This window comes from Electrophorus electricus, chromosome 3, assembly GCF_041902795.1.
Source record: "Electrophorus electricus isolate QZ-2024a chromosome 3, ASM4190279v1, whole genome shotgun sequence".
Lineage (NCBI taxonomy): Eukaryota > Metazoa > Chordata > Actinopteri > Gymnotiformes > Gymnotidae > Electrophorus > Electrophorus electricus.
Window position 1 is genome coordinate 35,709,859 of NC_137499.1, and position 16,750 is coordinate 35,726,608.

Genomic DNA, 16,750 nt, shown 5'->3' on the forward strand with positions numbered 1-16,750 from the left:
CCTGGGAGTCATAGTCGGCTTTAGAGTATCGCTTAGCTTCTGGCTTTCAGCAGCATAGACGCAAAAGCACCGGACCCCCTGTGGGGGCTAAATAGGGAGGAAATAACAAGGACCAGATGAGGAGCATGATAAACCTGTGCTTGAGCCCGGGGAAGTGAACAAGTGCCATGGTAGGTGTGTGTTGAAAGAGAGAGCTGGCTGGGTACTGGCCGTGGTGTGTTGTGTTCCAGTTGTGTTTTAAAGCTATTTATGTTCATAGCCTATTTGTTATTGGAAAACTAAAATAAATATTTACTGGGTTGTTGTTTTTTTTTCAGAATGCTACTTTTGCTGTCCAGTTGCCTATTTGAACTGAATAAGTTGTTCATTTTGACATTAAGCATTTAGAATCAAATGATATAGAATAGCAGGGCATGATGAGGAAAACTGCATAGCTTTTTTTTTTTTGTGATCTTCTACTGTAAATACCATGTAAACAAATGCTGGTCAAATCCAGGTTTCATTTTCCAGCGTACCTGTGCCGAAGTATCACTTGCGCTTCCTATAACACTTATGCATCAGTGTCAGTCTCTCAGGTTTCCACAACACTTAAAGCCCATGTGATGATCATGTCACTTTTACACTTAGCATGTCATGCCTGTCCACCCCTCGAGTGCTCTCAGTTACCGTTACACACGATCACTGGCCGAATGTTCAGTCAAGTCAAGGTGCCACTGTTTTTTACTTCTTAAAGAGAGTTAAATATCTTTCTCACTATTGCAGAGAAATACAGCTGGCATGTTCTTCACTGTATAATATCAAAACGTCAAATGCAGCATTTGAATAAGACATGACATACAGCCCCAACGGTCAATGTCCTGTGTTTTTAATATTCACCACAACACAAAACAAGAGACAATGCTTGGAATGTTTCACCATTTATTTATTTACTTAAAACCATTTATTTTGAGTTAGTTGTGCCTTTGGGGAGATGCATTTGCACTCTCCATTATAGCTATTCAAAAGTCAAATATAAACTGCTCATTTTGTGGGTATGACTAGGAGTTTCCAAAGTTTCCAAAGGAGTTTGATTGGGTAGAACACAACAAGTGCATGTTGCGTTGAATCAAAGTCCAATTGCGTGAGAGGAGACGAGGCAACAGCAGTCTGATCATCCAGAAGAAAATCAAGAGAAAACCAGGGTCTGGAATTCTGGAAGGAAGGAAAAGGAGCAGTGTTACACCTTTCTGTCATGCGAATTCAGAATGCAGTCACGTCATAAGGATAAGAGGTTTAGTGTCAGTCCAGTGAACTTTCATTTAGCTTCTCAAAAAACATATCAACTTCATGTCAATACTGGTAACTTCTATTAAAAAGCTTAGTTATACTTTCATACTGAACTGACCGCCAAGCTATATTTTAAACAAATGAATTAAAATTAAGTTTATGAATCCTATTTAAGTTAACACAGTTTACTAGGTGCACTGGGACATATAAAGCAGAAGATCTGTAGTCTATCATATTCCTAAGGAATGTAAGCATATTCACCATCCGCTCCAATTTGTCCATCACTATCATCATCAGCTGCTGTTAGTATGGACTTGATCTCAGTTTCTGACAGCAGACGAGCTCCAGGTGAAAACTTCTGCAAGAAGAATCTACAGACACAAACAATTTCACATTAGTGTTGCATTCTGAAGAATCTAGATTCAAACAATATCACATTATCATTGCATTCTTAATGGTACATCTACACTTGCATACAAACTCTTAAATATGATTACTGGTGGCACTCTACAGCTCTGTATATAACCATTTAAACATTGAAATGTTTCCTAAAGCATACATTTGGAGACTTTGAACAACCATGATAATATTAAAATGTATATTCTGCCAGCTCTGCAATGCCACAAATTGACAAAAGAAAAAACGCTTTTATCTGAGGTTTAAAGGATGCTCCTTTTGTACAAAACTGTTTCTTGAAGATTTTACATGTAAAGTGTAAAGTGATTTTCATTGTTGTTGTTGTTTTGGGGTATCTTAACTTATAGTGAGCATTGCCCTGCTAGGATGTTCGTGAAGAATGTCAACAGTTCAAGAAACACTGAGAAGATACACTTGAATTCCTAATGGCAACTTCAATGTTGTCAGTGATGCAAAAAAGCTTATGTCGACCTGTTTCGGCATCTTCTGCCTTACCTTTTGTGTCAGGTACGATCTTTTCAGAGTATGGTATATAACATTTCTTTGCCTACATTCCTGTATTTTTTTGAGAAAATTCCTGCAACCAACTGTTCACAAGTTTGAGTTATTTGTGTGTCTGTATTGTATGACACAGTTCATACTTGAGCTCATCCTCATCAATGGAACCGCTGCCATCTTCATCAATAATTTCAAACACATTCTTCACTTCCTCAGGAGTTTTCTTAGATAGACCACAGATTTGGAAGAACTTCCTGTGATTGAAAGACTCTGGTGCTGTGTGGTAAGAAAATAACGTAGAAATTGTGTTATGAAACAAAAATATTTTCTAACAATTTATTTTCATGTAAGTGGTGAGAAAAAACTGGTATGTTGCAAGAAGGCAGAAAATCCACTTCCACAGGCTGTTAGCACAGGATGACATCCTACTATGCGAAACAACATTGTTCAAGAGTGTATCTTCTCACTAGAAAGTATGTGATAAAACTGTTTAATTTCTAGTCTTTTATGCCTTAAAAATCTCTCTCTCTCTGTCTCTTTTTTGCCATATAATAAAGCTCTGTCATTTTCTAAGACATAATCTGATGTATTAGGCCATGGCATTACAGTCTTCTCTTTTTGAATTTGGGTATCTGAATTTTGATGGCCTAGCTGACAAAAAGCCTAAGGGTTGTATGACGAATGTTTATTATGCTGTAGTTTATAACCATGAGGTTTTGACGGTCTTTCAAATTCCTCAGTTAGAAATTCAACAATGTCTGAGGTCCAATTATTTTTTTACGTCAGGTTCAATGCTGAGTTGAAAAGTTTAATTTGCGAATACTAGCTACAATGCAGTAACACTTCTAAATTATTCTGACACTGTTGGGAGATGACAGTAAGCATAAAGTAGACTACTGTTTCAACAATTTCTACTACTAGGTCATAACTGAGACATTCTATGCTGCAAGAACGATATCCATCACCTCGGTTTTATCATATACTATCTCATAATAGCGTTATATTTTATAGCCTGTAATGAATTTTTTTTTCAACAAAATATTTAATAACGACGTGGAAATGGATTTTTCCTCTACTAGTTAGCAATAGACTACACCACATGACCCACAAATTCCCAAAGCATACACCCTTGCGTGTTATTTCACAGCAGTACAAGACCATCCTGTGATGGATCTTATTTAACTAAGCAGTAGAGCCGTAATGATAATAACATATTTTATAGGCTACTTCATCTGGATTATTTTTGTTCGGGAAAAGCCCAGGTTCACGCACCCAGTGAATCTATTACATTTACTTATCTAGCTAATGAAAGATGAAAGAGCACTAGTCAAACAATATCGCCCGGCGAAAATCGATACCTTGGCAGTCCTTGATAGCACTCTCGATGGCATCAGCGGAAAGGATAGACGTGAGCGACATAGTCCTGAGGAACAACCGTTGTAAATAATTAATACCATTTCCAAAACGCCAGTAAATCCATTTGAATTATCACCATAAAACCACGTGTCCGTCTATTCTTATAGTATTGAAAAAATACTGACTACTGCACCAAATACTTACGAGAACGTGCTAGATTGACAAACTTTTAGGGCTGAAACTAATGACCGCTGCGTTACACGAATTTAGAAGACGCTCGAAGCTGCTGGAGCTGGAGCTTCTTTATCACGCGACAGTAAGCAAAGCAGCAAGAAAATAAAACAATTTCGTTTGAGTATGTTTTTTTTCACCTTTAGCTTGAAGAAAAAAACGAAGGACCAAAGGTATAAAGGAAGGAAAAATGGAAAATGAAAGGGTCGTACATTTCAAAAATTCTTTGCTTGTCTATATAACCCTTGCAGCCATGAAATAGATGAAAAACGAAAGGCTAAGAAGTATCCAGCGCGCAAGCGCATACCTTTACTTACCCGGTGAAGTTGCTGCCAGGTAGGTGATCCAACAGAGAGATAGTGCAATGTGGTGTGTGCGCTGTCTGTCAAACGGGGATTTATATAGGTCTGACTGTAGGGACAATAGGCAATTCTTAAGTTACCTGTCTGTGGATCAAATTCGCACTGCCAGACACGGCTCAAATTTGTTGCCTAACTAATTAACCTTTACTATTTATATCCACCCAGGAGCTGAGTGCAGATAGACTAGTCCTGACACTGCAGTGACCTTGTAAATGTAAGATTAAATAATAAGTGCGACTTGCACTGTTCCTCCCATCTCACCAGTCAATCATAATATGAACATTAAAAAGGCAACCCACCCCATTTGATTTCTCATCTTTACTTTTTTGTACCTGTGTGCTCCATACTCCACCCCTCCCCCGCCATCGTGTCATGCAGTCAGACAGTTGAAGGAAGGGTGATTGAACCATACCAAATTAACAATACTAAATGATCAGGACATTAATTAAGGAAGAGTTACATAATGCAGCCAGTCTTATATAGTTAAGTGAAATTGAAGCTGGCTTTGAATTGTAATACCCTCCTGATGGTCTTTTAAATGACAAAATATACCAACTGGATAAAAGATTCCTTTTGTTGGTTTTATCAACAATTCTCCATAGCAAATTTTATTTTATTTTTTTCATGGACAAATCCTTCTCTTTAATTCTTCTATATTACAGTCAGTCAATCTCTCTCTCTCTCTCTCTCTCTCTCTTTCTTTCTTTCTCTCTCTCTGTGTGTGTGTGTGTGTGTGTGTGTGTGTTCCACACGGCCAAGTATACACACAGCCCTGTATGTTAATCACAAAATCTTATAGCAGTGTATTCATGTCACATAGTCCAAAGGTTATTGTGCTATCATTTAATCCCTTGCTGACTCAGGGCATGTAGACTCATTTTTTTCCACAACCCATCTGCAATACATCTTTTGGTCCATTCACCGATACTTCTGCATGAATTAAAGTCGCCTTACTTTCCCTCTGTTTCTAATGACTGAGACTCAGAGAGCAGTGAAGGCTCCGTTTGCAAGTTTTGTTTAATGCGGAAAAGGCACAGGGAAGTACAAAAACCAAAGTAGAGCACAAAAAATAGGCCACAGTCAAGATCAGTCCTAGAAATCAAGCAAAGGTATCCGGAAAAGAGCAAACCCAGTACAAGAAGCAGGCACGTTGCATGGCGCGAGAGACGAAACGGTGCGCTTGGTATGCAGACTGAGGAACTAGCAATACTTCATGCTAATGTGGCGAATCTGAAGGGTTTACGAAAGGCAGCTGATCAGAGCTGGAACTAGTGACAGGTGTGTAGGATAATGGTTGTCATGGCAGCTAGGCCAGAAGTCAGGGGAGAAGTCTGATGGCCAGAGGAGGCACTGCTGACACTGTCGCATCACTGTTGCAGTGATGCCATGACAAAATCCTCAGTTATAATGTTGAATGTTCTTGTTCTATGTTATTGGCAAATATGTATAGCAGTTTCATCCCTGCTTATCATCCGCAATACATTCCTTGTTCCTAGGTTCACGTGCTTCTCAGGTTTACAGGTGTACAGTTACAACTGTGGCCCATGTGTTGACCACCCTGCACCCTGGTCATCACAGGAACTGTGCTGAGAGGAAGCATTCGGATGATGGAGCATTCTCACCACAGTGAGTGATATGGTGATGCTGTGCCAGGGAATACTGTGTGTTGTGCTGGTATAGGTGTATTAGGCACAGTGGGGTTGCTGTCCTTTAGTCAGGCTTTAATGTCATGGCTGGATTGACAGTGGTCAGCCACGCACAATCTTAGTTTTTACCAGCAGTGGACACTGTGATCAGAAACTGACTACTTATGCAAAGTGAAAGAATATCTAACCCAAACTGTATATTGTGTTGTCTATCACTATACCCAGACAAGATGTCTCTAATGAATTAATGTTTCTAATAAAGCTTATTATTATTATTCCTATTATTATTGTTATTATCTAAATTGTTGAATAAAGCATTTATCCAAATTGTCGTCAAGATTTTATATGAGAATCCACTTTCATTTGTTTGGCCTCTTATGTTGGATGTAGATGCACCAATCAGTACCAAGTAGAACCTTTATTTATTTCCTTTATTCCCTTTAAGTGAAGCTCTATGACGCTAGAAAAAGGAAATGTCAAAGCGGCTTGAAAATGTTTGTTCTTGAATATCAGTGTAGCCTTAACAGTTTTGTGATTATTTCCACTGAGCATTAATGGATTTTATTTCTGCATGACCATTTCAGGGCAGATGCCCCTTTCAGAATGCTAAAAGTCACATTCTTAAATATTTGTGTGGAACGAATAAAGCCTTAAGTGGAATTCCTTTCATTGGATTTGGAACTGGAAATGGGTCTGTGTGCCTGCTCTGCACCATTCAGCAGTTCATTGAAAGGGACATGTAAAGGCTGCTGGTTATATCAAGTGCTGGCAACTTTTAGTTCAGCTTCAGCTGCTGCAGAGTGGCTCATATCCATCCTATCAGAAGGCAGACTCAGGCTGTTTGAAGGGCAGGGCAAAATATAAATAAATAAAATGGGCACCTACTGCACAATGTGGGGCCTGACCAGCACGCAAATAGCAATGATGCATCATGTATGATGAAATAGTCTTTATCCTTAATTAAGATTAACATTAGCACTCAATATTTTTTTCCCATGTGAAGGGCAGCCAAAAGGTCACTTCCTCTTGTTTTTGCATCTCTATAGGGCACTTTAGCAATGTGGGCACCAGGGAGTCCGTGTCCCCCTCCCTAGGGTCTGTCAGTGCTACATACTTACATTAAAGCTCGGCAAAGTACATATTCTGATTAATTTCACTTTGACCTGAGGTTTATCCTGACTTTCCACGAGTCCGATAACCTCTGATGATGTTGCAGAGGGAGAAACTCAAGAGGCTGGCATGCTCTCCGTAGGACACTGGATCCATCAGTGTTTCTTTTTACTCGTGGGCAGTAATGTCATGCCTTAAGCCGACACCACACATCCTTCGGCTCAATGATCTCATCTCTGCTGCCGGAGGAACTCTACATGACATGGTTTAGATGTTTCTTGTCTATAGCACACCTGGTTTAACTGATGTAGGACTTGATGATTACCTGGTGTCTTAAGTCTGATGAGAGGAATTGAGGGCTGAATCTAAGCCACATCGTGGTAGATCTCTAGGAACAGGTCTGGCCACGCCTGTGAGGTCCTATTAATAAGTAACTGACCGCTTAGAGTCGCCAATTTGGGAATCGGTCATATTCACTGATTCGTGAGAAAGTGTTGCCATCTAATGGACAACATAAGTAAGAACAGTCGGCTGTACAACAAACGAACCGCGGCTTACTGACGTCCCCTAAAAGTGACACCTAGAAAAAACAGTCCAGGCTAATATGGTTAGTGCAGTAATTGGTTATCCCTATGCTAGGCTGCGTTCGAAAAACAGCTGTAGGACAATTAACAACCATTGCAATCAAAATGAGAGTAAGGTTAAGCGGAAGTAATAATGACACCGGCAATAATATTGGTGATAAGGATGATCGTGATCTCTAATTAGACAACACTTTTAATTCTCTGTGGTCAGATTCTATTTGACCATTGTGGCCTGCTTGGTTTGTTCCGGCTGCTATATTGTTCATCTCAAAGCGCACCGCAGTTCAAAGACAGGCGTAAGATGTCATAGTTTTAGACCCTTTTATTTTTTCACTTTTTCTTCTAAACAGTTAGATAGGTTACAGTCGTAAATGACTTTGTGAGAACTGCATGATAACTGTGTGAGGTGTAACCTACGGTTTTTTTTTTAGAAGAATGGAAAGAAAGTCGAAATTGCAAAAGAATATTTATTCTTTTCTTATCGTCCGTTCCCGTAAAAGTGCATTAGATTTTACAGTAAGCAAAATTCATATTTAAGACAGGATACACAGCCGCGGTACATTCACAATCATCATTTTGGACAGTGTGCTGCATGGGAGGAAACTTCTCATAAGCATATGTATAAAAATTATTTATAGTCAGATGAAAATGGGGAGGTCTTGGCCAAAGTTGTTCCTTTAGAGCGAGAGGTGTTGGTTGGTCAGAAGCAAATTATGCCTTAACCAGGCTAGCGAACTCTGTGAACAGTGGACAAGGCATTAGAAGAAAAATGAATTTTATTGCGATGTGTAATGATTTAAAACAAAGAAAGAAACAAAGAAATTACCTTCAGCTCCAATTTTGCCGTCACCGTCGGTGTCTCCAGCCTTCATGAAGGTCTTGGTCTCGGCGTCAGTCAGTGCCCTTGCGCCGGACTTGAAGTTCTGCAGGAACAGTCTGTAGAGAAACCGCGCATCAGAAGTTATGCAGTAGAGCCCACAGAGCAGACAGACTCTCAGTGTTTTTGGAATGCTTAAGTTTTTCTTTCTTTTTTCCCCCATGAAGAAAGTTTGTCCTTACTTCAGCTCATCCTCCTCAATGAAGCCACTTTTATCCTGATCGATGATTGCGAAAGCCTTCTTGACGTCATCAGCAGATTTGCTGGTCAGACCGACCTTCTGGAAGAAGGCCTTGTGGTCGAAGGAGCCGTCGGCTAAGAAACAAAATAATAATAATTATTTTTGCTGTTGTTGATGATGTTGTTGTTGTTGTTGTTGTTGATGATGATGATGCTGTAGTAGTAGTTGTTGTTGTTGAGGCGCATAAAAATCTGCCTAGAGTAACCTGTGATTTTATATATCAGTGAAAGTATAAATACCTTTGCATGCATCCAGGGCTGCAGCGATGTCAGCGTCGTTTAGGACACCGGTGAATGCCATCTTTAGCTAAATTAAAAAATATGTAACATTAATATAACATAAGTGATGCTTCAATACATTTCTCCATCTCTAAACTGACTCTCGAATGCTTCTAATCTCACTTAAGCAATGCATTTGCAGTTAGGCGTCAGGTGAAGTCCTTTCCTCATTCAGTTACATGTTTTGGTTTCGAATTTGTTCGCTGTCATGATTTAACTTTCGAACCACTATTTCAGTTATTTTCATTCGTGTAATTAAGTTGAGCAAAGAAACCCCCAAGAAATGTGTAGCAATCTATTCCATGGCACACTGGTCACTATGAGGATGCTATATCCCAAAGGTCCACATATGATGATGTCCTCTATAAATAAAGCACGAGGAGAAGTTCTCCCTCACATCCAAAGTAAGTCCAAGGGAGATTCAGAGGATGAGGATTTTTTGATGATCGCAAATGGTTTGATAAGGCCTATTGCAAATGCATTGCAGGTCCCATCGAGAATGTTGTTGTTCCTATAGAATTTCAGTAAAGCCGGAATGTCCCTCCTGTGGTCGTCCCGATGGACATGGGTCCTCTCTGCATGGAAACTCACCTCTTTTGTCTTTGGTGGTTAGGGTAGATTCAGAAGACTCGAGCAACTGCAGTGAACTCTTGGCCGTTGCTCTTAACCTTATATACCTTCACTCACCCGAAATATGAGGCATAATGTAACGGACACCCAATAGAAGGGGGGGGGGGGGGGTGCTTGAAGTGTGTCCAGTAGACAGACCGTACTATATTTATCTACATAAACGAAGAAGCTTAAAAGGTGAGTTTGAAAAAAGTCTGTAATATCCCGCAATGCTAATAATACATGCTGCTGATACGGTTGAAATTGTCGCTGCTGGCAAAACTGCGTAATGTGGAAAAGTGCATGTATGGATATTGCTGTGGTCACTTGTTCTGAAGGCTGGCGTAACTCCCGAGGAAGCGTAAGGAGAGGACGGCTCGCCTCGTACATAGGAAGCTCGATAGTCTCTTGTTACTACAAGATATAAGTGTTTAATCGTTATCTTGGATGAATGTAAGGTATGAAACGCAACTTTACATTTACATTGAAGTGTTTAAGTATGGGCTTGACTAAGATTTTTTGTTAGAGCTGCAACCTAATAAACGCCATTCTTTACGTTCGAAATTATTAGGCCAAATTACGTTTTGCCAGCAAAAAAACCCCAAAACTGAATGCAATTAATTATAGAGTTACTGTATAATCGATACCGATATAAAATTACATTGCTGTCATTTTGAATGTTTAGGACTGTAAATGTTTACTTTCTGGATATTCACATTTACAATAATAAAATTATACATTGAAGTTCTTCGCATTCAGTCAAATGTTATTGCTGTGCTTTGCTTTTTTTAACGTATAATTTGATTGGATGCTAGAACCAATTAATCCTATTTGAGTTACATTATTTTTCAGTCAATGAATTAACTATATTGTGGCAGTTTTTTTAGTTTCTCTTCATGGTCCCAAAGGGCAAATGACAAAATGTATTTCTTGTGTGCTTTTTACAATGTGAATTAGACATAATTTGTTTCTGAGTGTTATTGCATGCTATTTCAAACAGCAGAGGGCAGCACTATCGCACCAGACGAATATAGTAACACTTAGAACAGGAACATTGCGGATGATAGCGCTGCTGTATTCGCTTTTCTGTTGGTTTACTACGTCACTTTAGTGTACAATAAATGTCTTTTTTAAAACAAAGCGGGATTTTGTTATTTTATACAATGTTATACATCATAAGATACTGCATGCTTTAAAATACTATCAGAAAATTAACTGACTAACCAAATATTAGTCAAATGCAATTTAAAATGATTAGGGTTGGGTTTTATTAAACAGATGCCCTGATGTGTAAAGCTAAAAGTTTTTTAGAAGACTTGTCCAGAGTGTTGCCTTTCTGCTTTAGGGCTATTCTGAGAATCCATAGAGCCACTAAGGACTGTAATTGGGCATGTGAAAAGTATCCTTTGCAAATCCCTTCCAATGCATCACAGCAAATCTCTGGGCCTTCCCTCTGCAGCTAGAGTGTCAAGATTGTGGTCTTCCTTTTCCGAGCTCCCTACCCTGGGAGTTTATGATGTCCCTGAACACTAGGAGGCACTTTTGAAAATAACCATCTAATGTGTGAGCACCAGCAGAAAGCAGGCGAGAAATCACCCTGTGCTCAAAGACGTGTTACACCAAAACAACATTTATTCCTTGTTTTTCACTCTTCCCCAGAAGTGCATAAGAGACATCTGCACAAGCCAACGGGCTTGAAATAAAACACATCCAAATAACATTAACAACACAATCTAAGGACACTGTGTTCAATGTCAAGTAAACTGTCCAAAGTAATTTCATAAATAAGATATAAAAAATATATATGATCTTAGGTCAGCTGAAAGAGATGTGGGCAGTAGCTTGGGTTCTGGTTCCATGAACTGAGATGAGTCTTGGTCAGATGGAAATTTAAGCCTTTACAAGAGCAGCGAACTCTGTGAGATGAAATAGAAATAAAACTACCATTAGTGAGTTACATGAAAACCACTTCCTGTTTAGCTATTCTACTTACATTTCCACACCTCCAAGCGTATGCGGCTGCTGTCACTGATGCTGATATTTCTACTTATCTCTTGGCCATTCGCTACTCAGTGTCTCCATGCTCAAAGCTGAGTCATGGAGGCATTTACCAAGTTCCTCTGGTCCTCCCCGCATCACCGAGGTTTGCTATGTCACGTGCCTGACGAGTGCATTAAATTACCCTCAGCTCCGATCTTGCCATCGCCATCACTGTCACCAGCAGCAAGGAAGGTCTTGGTCTCTTTGTCAGTCAGCGCCCTGGCACCGCTCTTGAAGTTCTGCAGGAACAGCCTGCAAAAGGCGACACACACGCTTTCACTCACCCATGCTGCTGTCGACTCGGAGACATGCCAATAGGTCAGACAGAACTGTGCCCATAGTATCACGGATGAGTTCTTACTTCAGCTCATCCTCCTCAATGAAGCCACTGTTGTCCTGGTCAATGATGGAGAAAGCCTTCTTGACCTCATCAGCAGACTTGGAGGACAGGCCAACCTTGGCAAAAAAAACCTTGTAGTTGAATGTGTCAGGGGCTGTAGACCGAGATTATTGGAGGATTGTTAGCATGCCATACCTGATCATTTCTTATCAGCAATTGCTAAGGGAATGATGACAGCCATCAGTCAAGCCACAAATCATGTTTCATAAAATTTATTCTCTTAGTTATTTCTCACTTATTTCTCACAGTTTTCCTGTCATTTGCTCTATTGCTATAAGAATACATCATTTTCTCAGAGCACTTCAAAAATACAACTTTAATTTCATATTTCTACAGAGTTCTTTGTGCAAATAGCAAGAAAGGCAGTGCCTTACCCTCGCAGGCAGCAAGAGCTGCGCTGACGTCAGCATCAGCCAGGACTCCAGCAAAAGCCATTTTCTCAAAGTCCGATGAAGCTGCAAGACCATCAGACAGAAAGATAAAAGGGCAAGCAAGGGTTTACCATTAAAGGAAACTCCTGCTCTGTGTAAGCATCAAATTCTATGGCTTTAATAACGTTCTGCATAAATGTGCTTGTATAACATATTGCTTATCCGACATGTTTCACTGTGTAGACCGACCTTCTGCACATGCCTTAACGGGAAGTCCTATTATTTAAATGGTGGTACTTTGCAAAAGCATAGCTGCATCATGGAATTACTACTCAAGATGACTTAAAAATTAAACAGCAGGTCAGCATTTGCTATTTAGTGTAGGTCAGACCTTTCACAAACAACACAGTCTGTGCAAAGTAAATGATTAAGTTGGTCCACAGTTCAAGTGATGCACATTTGAGCTGTGGACCATGTGGACCAAAATAAAAGTCATGCTGAAGGGCCCTGATGATTTTCCTTGGTCATGATTTATCCTTAGTTGATCCGATCACGAATGCCTCTGCTGAACGCAGCAAGGAGATTCAGTAAGTCCAATTTTCTGATTGGCCGGTGCTAATGTAGACAGCCTCCTCAATCACTAGAATATTCCCAAGCCAACTGTCCATGCGTTGCAATGCTTTCTTTGAACCACAATAAATAATTTTCTCTGTGCGGCAAAATCCTAATCTCTGCAGAACTGAAGACAGATTGCTATGATGCTGTCATCCGGAAGGTAGCGGGCATCTCACTCACCTTGCTCTTCTCTAAGGCGAGTGAAAAACCAAAGGAGTAAGTCGAGGTGTGTCCCAGTCCCTTCCTTACCGTCTTATATACCATCCACCCTCACCATTTACAGGAGTTTGTAGCTCAGTAATAGATACCTCATGTAGGCCTAGCGAATAGTTTTGAAAATATGTGTCCAGTAGTCAAGTTGGGCTATTTTTAACCCCTCAAACGATGCTCAGAAACATGTGTGGGACGTATAGACATCTTGAGTCACCTCCTCCTGTACCCTGCTTGTGTTATGCGGTCATTCATTCACACATGAGCTAAACTTAATTAATATTGTGTTTTAGAGCAGTTTCATTTCACAGGCCTAATTGGAAACACAAAATCACTGTTATAATTTGAGAGGTATTAATAGGTATGTTTCTCTTAGGCCAGAAATTAATATATAATAAAATAACATTTACTTTAAATCCACAATTTAACATAAGAATGTAAAAAAATTAAAATGCAATGAACACAAATGAAATAATTACATACATTCTTTTTCATCAGGAAGACAATCATACAATGAACCAAAAACGTCCAAGCAAATTATAGAAAAACCTCTGAAAGCTCATAGTCTCTATTTCTTCTGGCTCTTCTTATAGTCTATAGTTATGGTAAATCTGTAAGTATATATTAATGTAAGATAGCAAACCTACAAGTTATTTTTAAAATATCTCTGATGTGGTATCTTTTGACATTGTCTGTATTAGATTTTGCACACCTGCCATTCTCCTTGTAGTGATGGAAATTAAAGCTCAGATCAGAGGGAACCTTGCCAGAGGAAGGGAATGACAATCAGTTTGCCTGATTCACCAGTTGACTAAAAAATGTAATATGTAGACATTAAATAATAACGGTAATATGTCAATTTATTTAACACTCTAGAATTTGGAATGAAATTATTCATATAATTTATAATTTATATTTTAGAGCTGAAGTACACTTTGTTACCCACTGACTATACAGTTTAGTTATACGGGGTATTTTGATCTACAGAACATCTAACTATGTTTTACCTAACTGTACCTGTATATTCACTGACAGTTCTGTCACATAAGGGACCAATAAAATGTTAGACATAATCTGTGAACTACTGATCTTTATTTCATTTCATTAGTTCATTAAATTATGAAATGATTAGAGACAAAGTTTTAAAGTTCGTCTGAAGCAACTGGATATTCGGATGCTCATTAGCTCCCTACAGACACAATGTTGAGGATGAAAGAGTGCAAAAAGAAAGCAGAACATCACAGGTGTTCATCAGTCCAGAGGATACGTCACTATCTCAGTTCAGAAGTGTGCAGAACTCTGGGGACAGGAAAAGACATACAAATACTAATTACACATACATTTCTGTGTCACAGTTCTTGTAGAACAAGACCTTAAAAATCAGTTAAATTAATTTCAATATGCTAATAATAATAACCATTTCAAAATGATCAGTGTAACACTACACTGATATATATTTAAATATAACAAAAATGTAACCTGTGCTTTACACCAACATCGCAGAATAAAAGCATAAAGTTATTACACCCAGAGATCTAGCACCTTAGGAACGTTTTTGCCAATATGAGAAAAACAGAAAAGTTACCTAAATCAGTTTATTAGATTAGGATACTTCTAAGACCCTGTGACTGACAGGGGCCCTAAAAGATGATTTATTAGTACATTAGGTGATTTTTTTTCATGTTATATCGTTTCGTAGGGTCCAAACCCCTGGCAGCACCCCTGATTGCGTTACTCTTCTGGGTAAATGTAAAGGTGCGCTGTGAGGATTGCTTCAAGTTCCCAGGGGACTGCAGGCAGAGTGTGTTTCATGAGGCTTAACTCTCTAAGGATGTTTTTACCTTGCATCCCAATTTTGCCATCTCCATCATGGTCTGCAGCTGCCAGGAATGTTTTTGTCTCCGAATCTGTTAGCTCTCGGGCACCTGCAGAGAAGTTCTGGAGAAAGAGTCTGGACAGACAAAGAGGTGAAAGAAGTGAAAAGAGCTCATTCAGCGTCTAGTTATTCTTGACATCTTAAGTAGATTTTTAAAAAATTATATAACACTTACCACAGTTCTATTATTTACATTTTAAAAATGATTTCAAATATTCTAAACAAGTATCATTATTGCACTCTGAAAATGAAAAATCTAATCTAGGTTGTAAACTGAAGTGCTAAACCAAAATCAGTTCCACTGGAAAGTACCATTCCATGTCTTATCTTACTTGAGCTCTTCTTCTTCAATAAATCCACTCTTGTCTCGGTCAAGGACTGTGAACACCGTCTGTCCCTCTGCACTTGACTTCACAGAGAGCCCCACTTGTTCAAAGAAAGTCTTGTGTGTGAAAGTGCCTGGAGCTCATGTGATACAACAGCAGTAAGAGACAGAGAAAGCAAGGAAGAGGGAAAAAACTCAGTTAGGGGTTCATTTTGTTTGCTAAGCCCCGTTTGCATTTATAAGATAATCTTCCAAATTACAACAATAATAAAGTCTAAAGGTGGTTTACAACTTGTAACTAAATTGATGTTATTTCTAAAATAGGCATTGTGATGCTATGCATCCTTTTATACTGATGCTTAAAAATAAAGTTGCAGTAATAGCATGCTCTGGAGGCACGACTAAACACACAGACATTTGCATCTCCATATGGTGTGCTTTTGTTTGCTTTTTCCAAACAGACAGAATTGTCAGATGAATAATCATGAGCAAGTGGGATTTGAAATAGACATGCATGGTGGTTCAGACTGTCCTTGTGCGCTTAGCGCAGTCACAGTGGTACCAAGGTGGCGATGGCTCCCCAGCCCCCTGGCTGCCTGGTTACCTGCATCCAACCATCCCCTACGCATGAGCCCTCGGGACTCTCCGGTAGTTAAGATTTCTATAAGTGGGTTCTGGTGAATATGGGTGGGGTGTGTATCTGTTTGTGTGGGCATCTGTTTGTGTCCTTCAGAAGACCTTGACAAGCCTGAATAGCGGCAGTGATGTCCTCTTCTTTCAGTAGGCCTGCAAATGCCATGCTTGGGTCCACCTGAAGGCTGAACTCATGGAGATTTAAGTGGAAGGTTTAAGTGTAAGAGCAAAAGATTAACTACACAGCATCAGTGTCACCACATATATGTTAAGCAGTGAAATAGTTACCTAGCAGCAGTCATAGGTTTGTATAATTATTATAATTATGTAAATGTATTCCTCACTGGCTCAAACCAAGCATTGAAAAATAATTTTTTAAATGTAAAAAATACATACATATAATCTTATTGCGCTTCTATACACATTTAGCAATGAACATGCAATATATTCTTAACAATAAATGTTTTAAAATGGATGTAGATTATGTGAATGTAAAAACATGTTTATTAACTTTTTTTTTTTATAAATCTCAGCATCAGTATATTTTTTCTTTGTTTTACTGTGACAAATTAACTCAACACAGTAAGCTCAAAACAAAACTTGCGAGCTTTAGTGAAAATAGAACAAGTGAAGCTTGGCCACATGTGAGCACTAACCTTCAGCTGAGTGATAAGCCTTTATCTGCAGAGCAGCCTTCTTCTGTGGCGTCCACCTGAATGCAGGGCTGTGATTGCAAGAGTCAGAAAGTGCCTGGATTCTCAACCCCAGGGAGAACTCCCTGCCACAAATAAAACACCGCCCTTCT

The 16,750-nt window shown here is 39.2% G+C and overlaps 4 protein-coding genes across 10 annotated transcripts; all 4 read right to left on the reverse strand.

The window, feature by feature from the left end:
• Nucleotides 1-844: 844 nt before the first annotated feature.
• Nucleotides 845-4,250, reverse strand: pvalb8 (parvalbumin 8). Of its 4 annotated transcripts, none has more exons than XM_081708121.1 (5): nucleotides 4,076-4,250; nucleotides 3,540-3,604; nucleotides 2,325-2,457; nucleotides 1,528-1,637; nucleotides 845-1,191 (listed from the first exon to the last, which is right to left on the reverse strand). In XM_081708121.1, exons 2-5 carry the CDS (start codon nucleotides 3,598-3,600, stop codon nucleotides 1,166-1,168), a joined length of 330 nt encoding a protein of 109 aa, XP_081564247.1. In that variant the 5' UTR covers nucleotides 3,601-3,604; nucleotides 4,076-4,250; the 3' UTR covers nucleotides 845-1,165. The 4 variants fall into 4 exon arrangements, with proteins under 4 accessions (XP_081564247.1, XP_026853800.1, XP_035384639.1 ...); XM_026997999.2 differs by having other exon boundaries at nucleotides 4,086-4,248; XM_035528746.2 differs by lacking the exon at nucleotides 4,076-4,250 and adding an exon at nucleotides 3,909-4,053.
• Nucleotides 4,251-7,923: 3,673 nt separating this feature from the next.
• Nucleotides 7,924-9,610, reverse strand: LOC113569873 (parvalbumin beta-like). Its single transcript, XM_026997948.3, has 5 exons — nucleotides 9,458-9,610; nucleotides 8,828-8,894; nucleotides 8,530-8,662; nucleotides 8,297-8,406; nucleotides 7,924-8,207 (listed from the first exon to the last, which is right to left on the reverse strand). The coding sequence occupies exons 2-5, from the start codon at nucleotides 8,886-8,888 to the stop codon at nucleotides 8,182-8,184; spliced, it is 330 nt and encodes a 109-aa protein (XP_026853749.1). The 5' UTR covers nucleotides 8,889-8,894; nucleotides 9,458-9,610; the 3' UTR covers nucleotides 7,924-8,181.
• Nucleotides 9,611-11,087: 1,477 nt separating this feature from the next.
• Nucleotides 11,088-14,039, reverse strand: LOC113569874 (parvalbumin beta 2-like). Of its 3 annotated transcripts, none has more exons than XM_081711311.1 (5): nucleotides 13,824-14,039; nucleotides 12,290-12,370; nucleotides 11,877-12,009; nucleotides 11,658-11,767; nucleotides 11,088-11,391 (listed from the first exon to the last, which is right to left on the reverse strand). In XM_081711311.1, exons 1-5 carry the CDS (start codon nucleotides 13,828-13,830, stop codon nucleotides 11,366-11,368), a joined length of 357 nt encoding a protein of 118 aa, XP_081567437.1. In that variant the 5' UTR covers nucleotides 13,831-14,039; the 3' UTR covers nucleotides 11,088-11,365. The 3 variants fall into 3 exon arrangements, with proteins under 3 accessions (XP_081567437.1, XP_081567438.1, XP_026853750.2); XM_081711312.1 differs by lacking the exon at nucleotides 13,824-14,039 and adding an exon at nucleotides 13,082-13,409; XM_026997949.3 differs by lacking the exon at nucleotides 13,824-14,039 and adding an exon at nucleotides 12,536-13,075.
• Nucleotides 14,040-14,184: 145 nt separating this feature from the next.
• LOC113569881 (parvalbumin beta-like) lies at nucleotides 14,185-16,717 on the reverse strand. Of its 2 annotated transcripts, none has more exons than XM_026997957.3 (5): nucleotides 16,602-16,717; nucleotides 16,051-16,130; nucleotides 15,320-15,446; nucleotides 14,953-15,062; nucleotides 14,185-14,410 (listed from the first exon to the last, which is right to left on the reverse strand). In XM_026997957.3, exons 2-5 carry the CDS (start codon nucleotides 16,109-16,111, stop codon nucleotides 14,388-14,390), a joined length of 321 nt encoding a protein of 106 aa, XP_026853758.1. In that variant the 5' UTR covers nucleotides 16,112-16,130; nucleotides 16,602-16,717; the 3' UTR covers nucleotides 14,185-14,387. The 2 variants fall into 2 exon arrangements, with proteins under 2 accessions (XP_026853758.1, XP_026853757.1); XM_026997956.3 differs by having other exon boundaries at nucleotides 15,320-15,452; nucleotides 16,602-16,708.
• Nucleotides 16,718-16,750: the final 33 nt, after the last annotated feature.

Bases quoted from the DNA above. Each gene is read 5' to 3' on its own strand.
- pvalb8 (XM_081708121.1), bottom strand. From the start codon at position 3,600: ATGTCGCTCACGTCTATCCTTTCCGCTGATGCCATCGAGAGTGCTATC. The intron at 1,638-2,324 runs GTATGAACTGTG...TTGTGTCTGTAG, and splicing joins ATTGATGAGGATGAGCTCAA to ATTCTTCTTGCAGAAGTTTT. The intron at 1,192-1,527 runs GTGAATATGCTT...CCTTCCTTCCAG, and splicing joins TGGACAAATTGGAGCGGATG to AATTCCAGACCCTGGTTTTC.
- LOC113569873 (XM_026997948.3), bottom strand. From the start codon at position 8,888: ATGGCATTCACCGGTGTCCTAAACGACGCTGACATCGCTGCAGCCCTG. The intron at 8,663-8,827 runs GTATTTATACTT...TTTGTTTCTTAG, and splicing joins AGCCCTGGATGCATGCAAAG to CCGACGGCTCCTTCGACCAC. The intron at 8,407-8,529 runs GTAAGGACAAAC...GTTTCTCTACAG, and splicing joins ATTGAGGAGGATGAGCTGAA to ACTGTTCCTGCAGAACTTCA.
- LOC113569874 (XM_081711311.1), bottom strand. The intron at 12,010-12,289 runs GTAAGGCACTGC...CTCGGTCTACAG, and splicing joins AGCTCTTGCTGCCTGCGAGG to CCCCTGACACATTCAACTAC. The intron at 11,768-11,876 runs GTAAGAACTCAT...CGCCTTTTGCAG, and splicing joins ATTGAGGAGGATGAGCTGAA to GCTGTTCCTGCAGAACTTCA.
- LOC113569881 (XM_026997956.3), bottom strand. From the start codon at position 16,111: ATGGCATTTGCAGGCCTACTGAAAGAAGAGGACATCACTGCCGCTATT. The intron at 15,063-15,319 runs GTAAGATAAGAC...TTGTCTGTCCAG, and splicing joins ATTGAAGAAGAAGAGCTCAA to ACTCTTTCTCCAGAACTTCT. The intron at 14,411-14,952 runs GTAAAAACATCC...TCCTGTCCCCAG, and splicing joins TGGCAAAATTGGGATGCAAG to AGTTCTGCACACTTCTGAAC.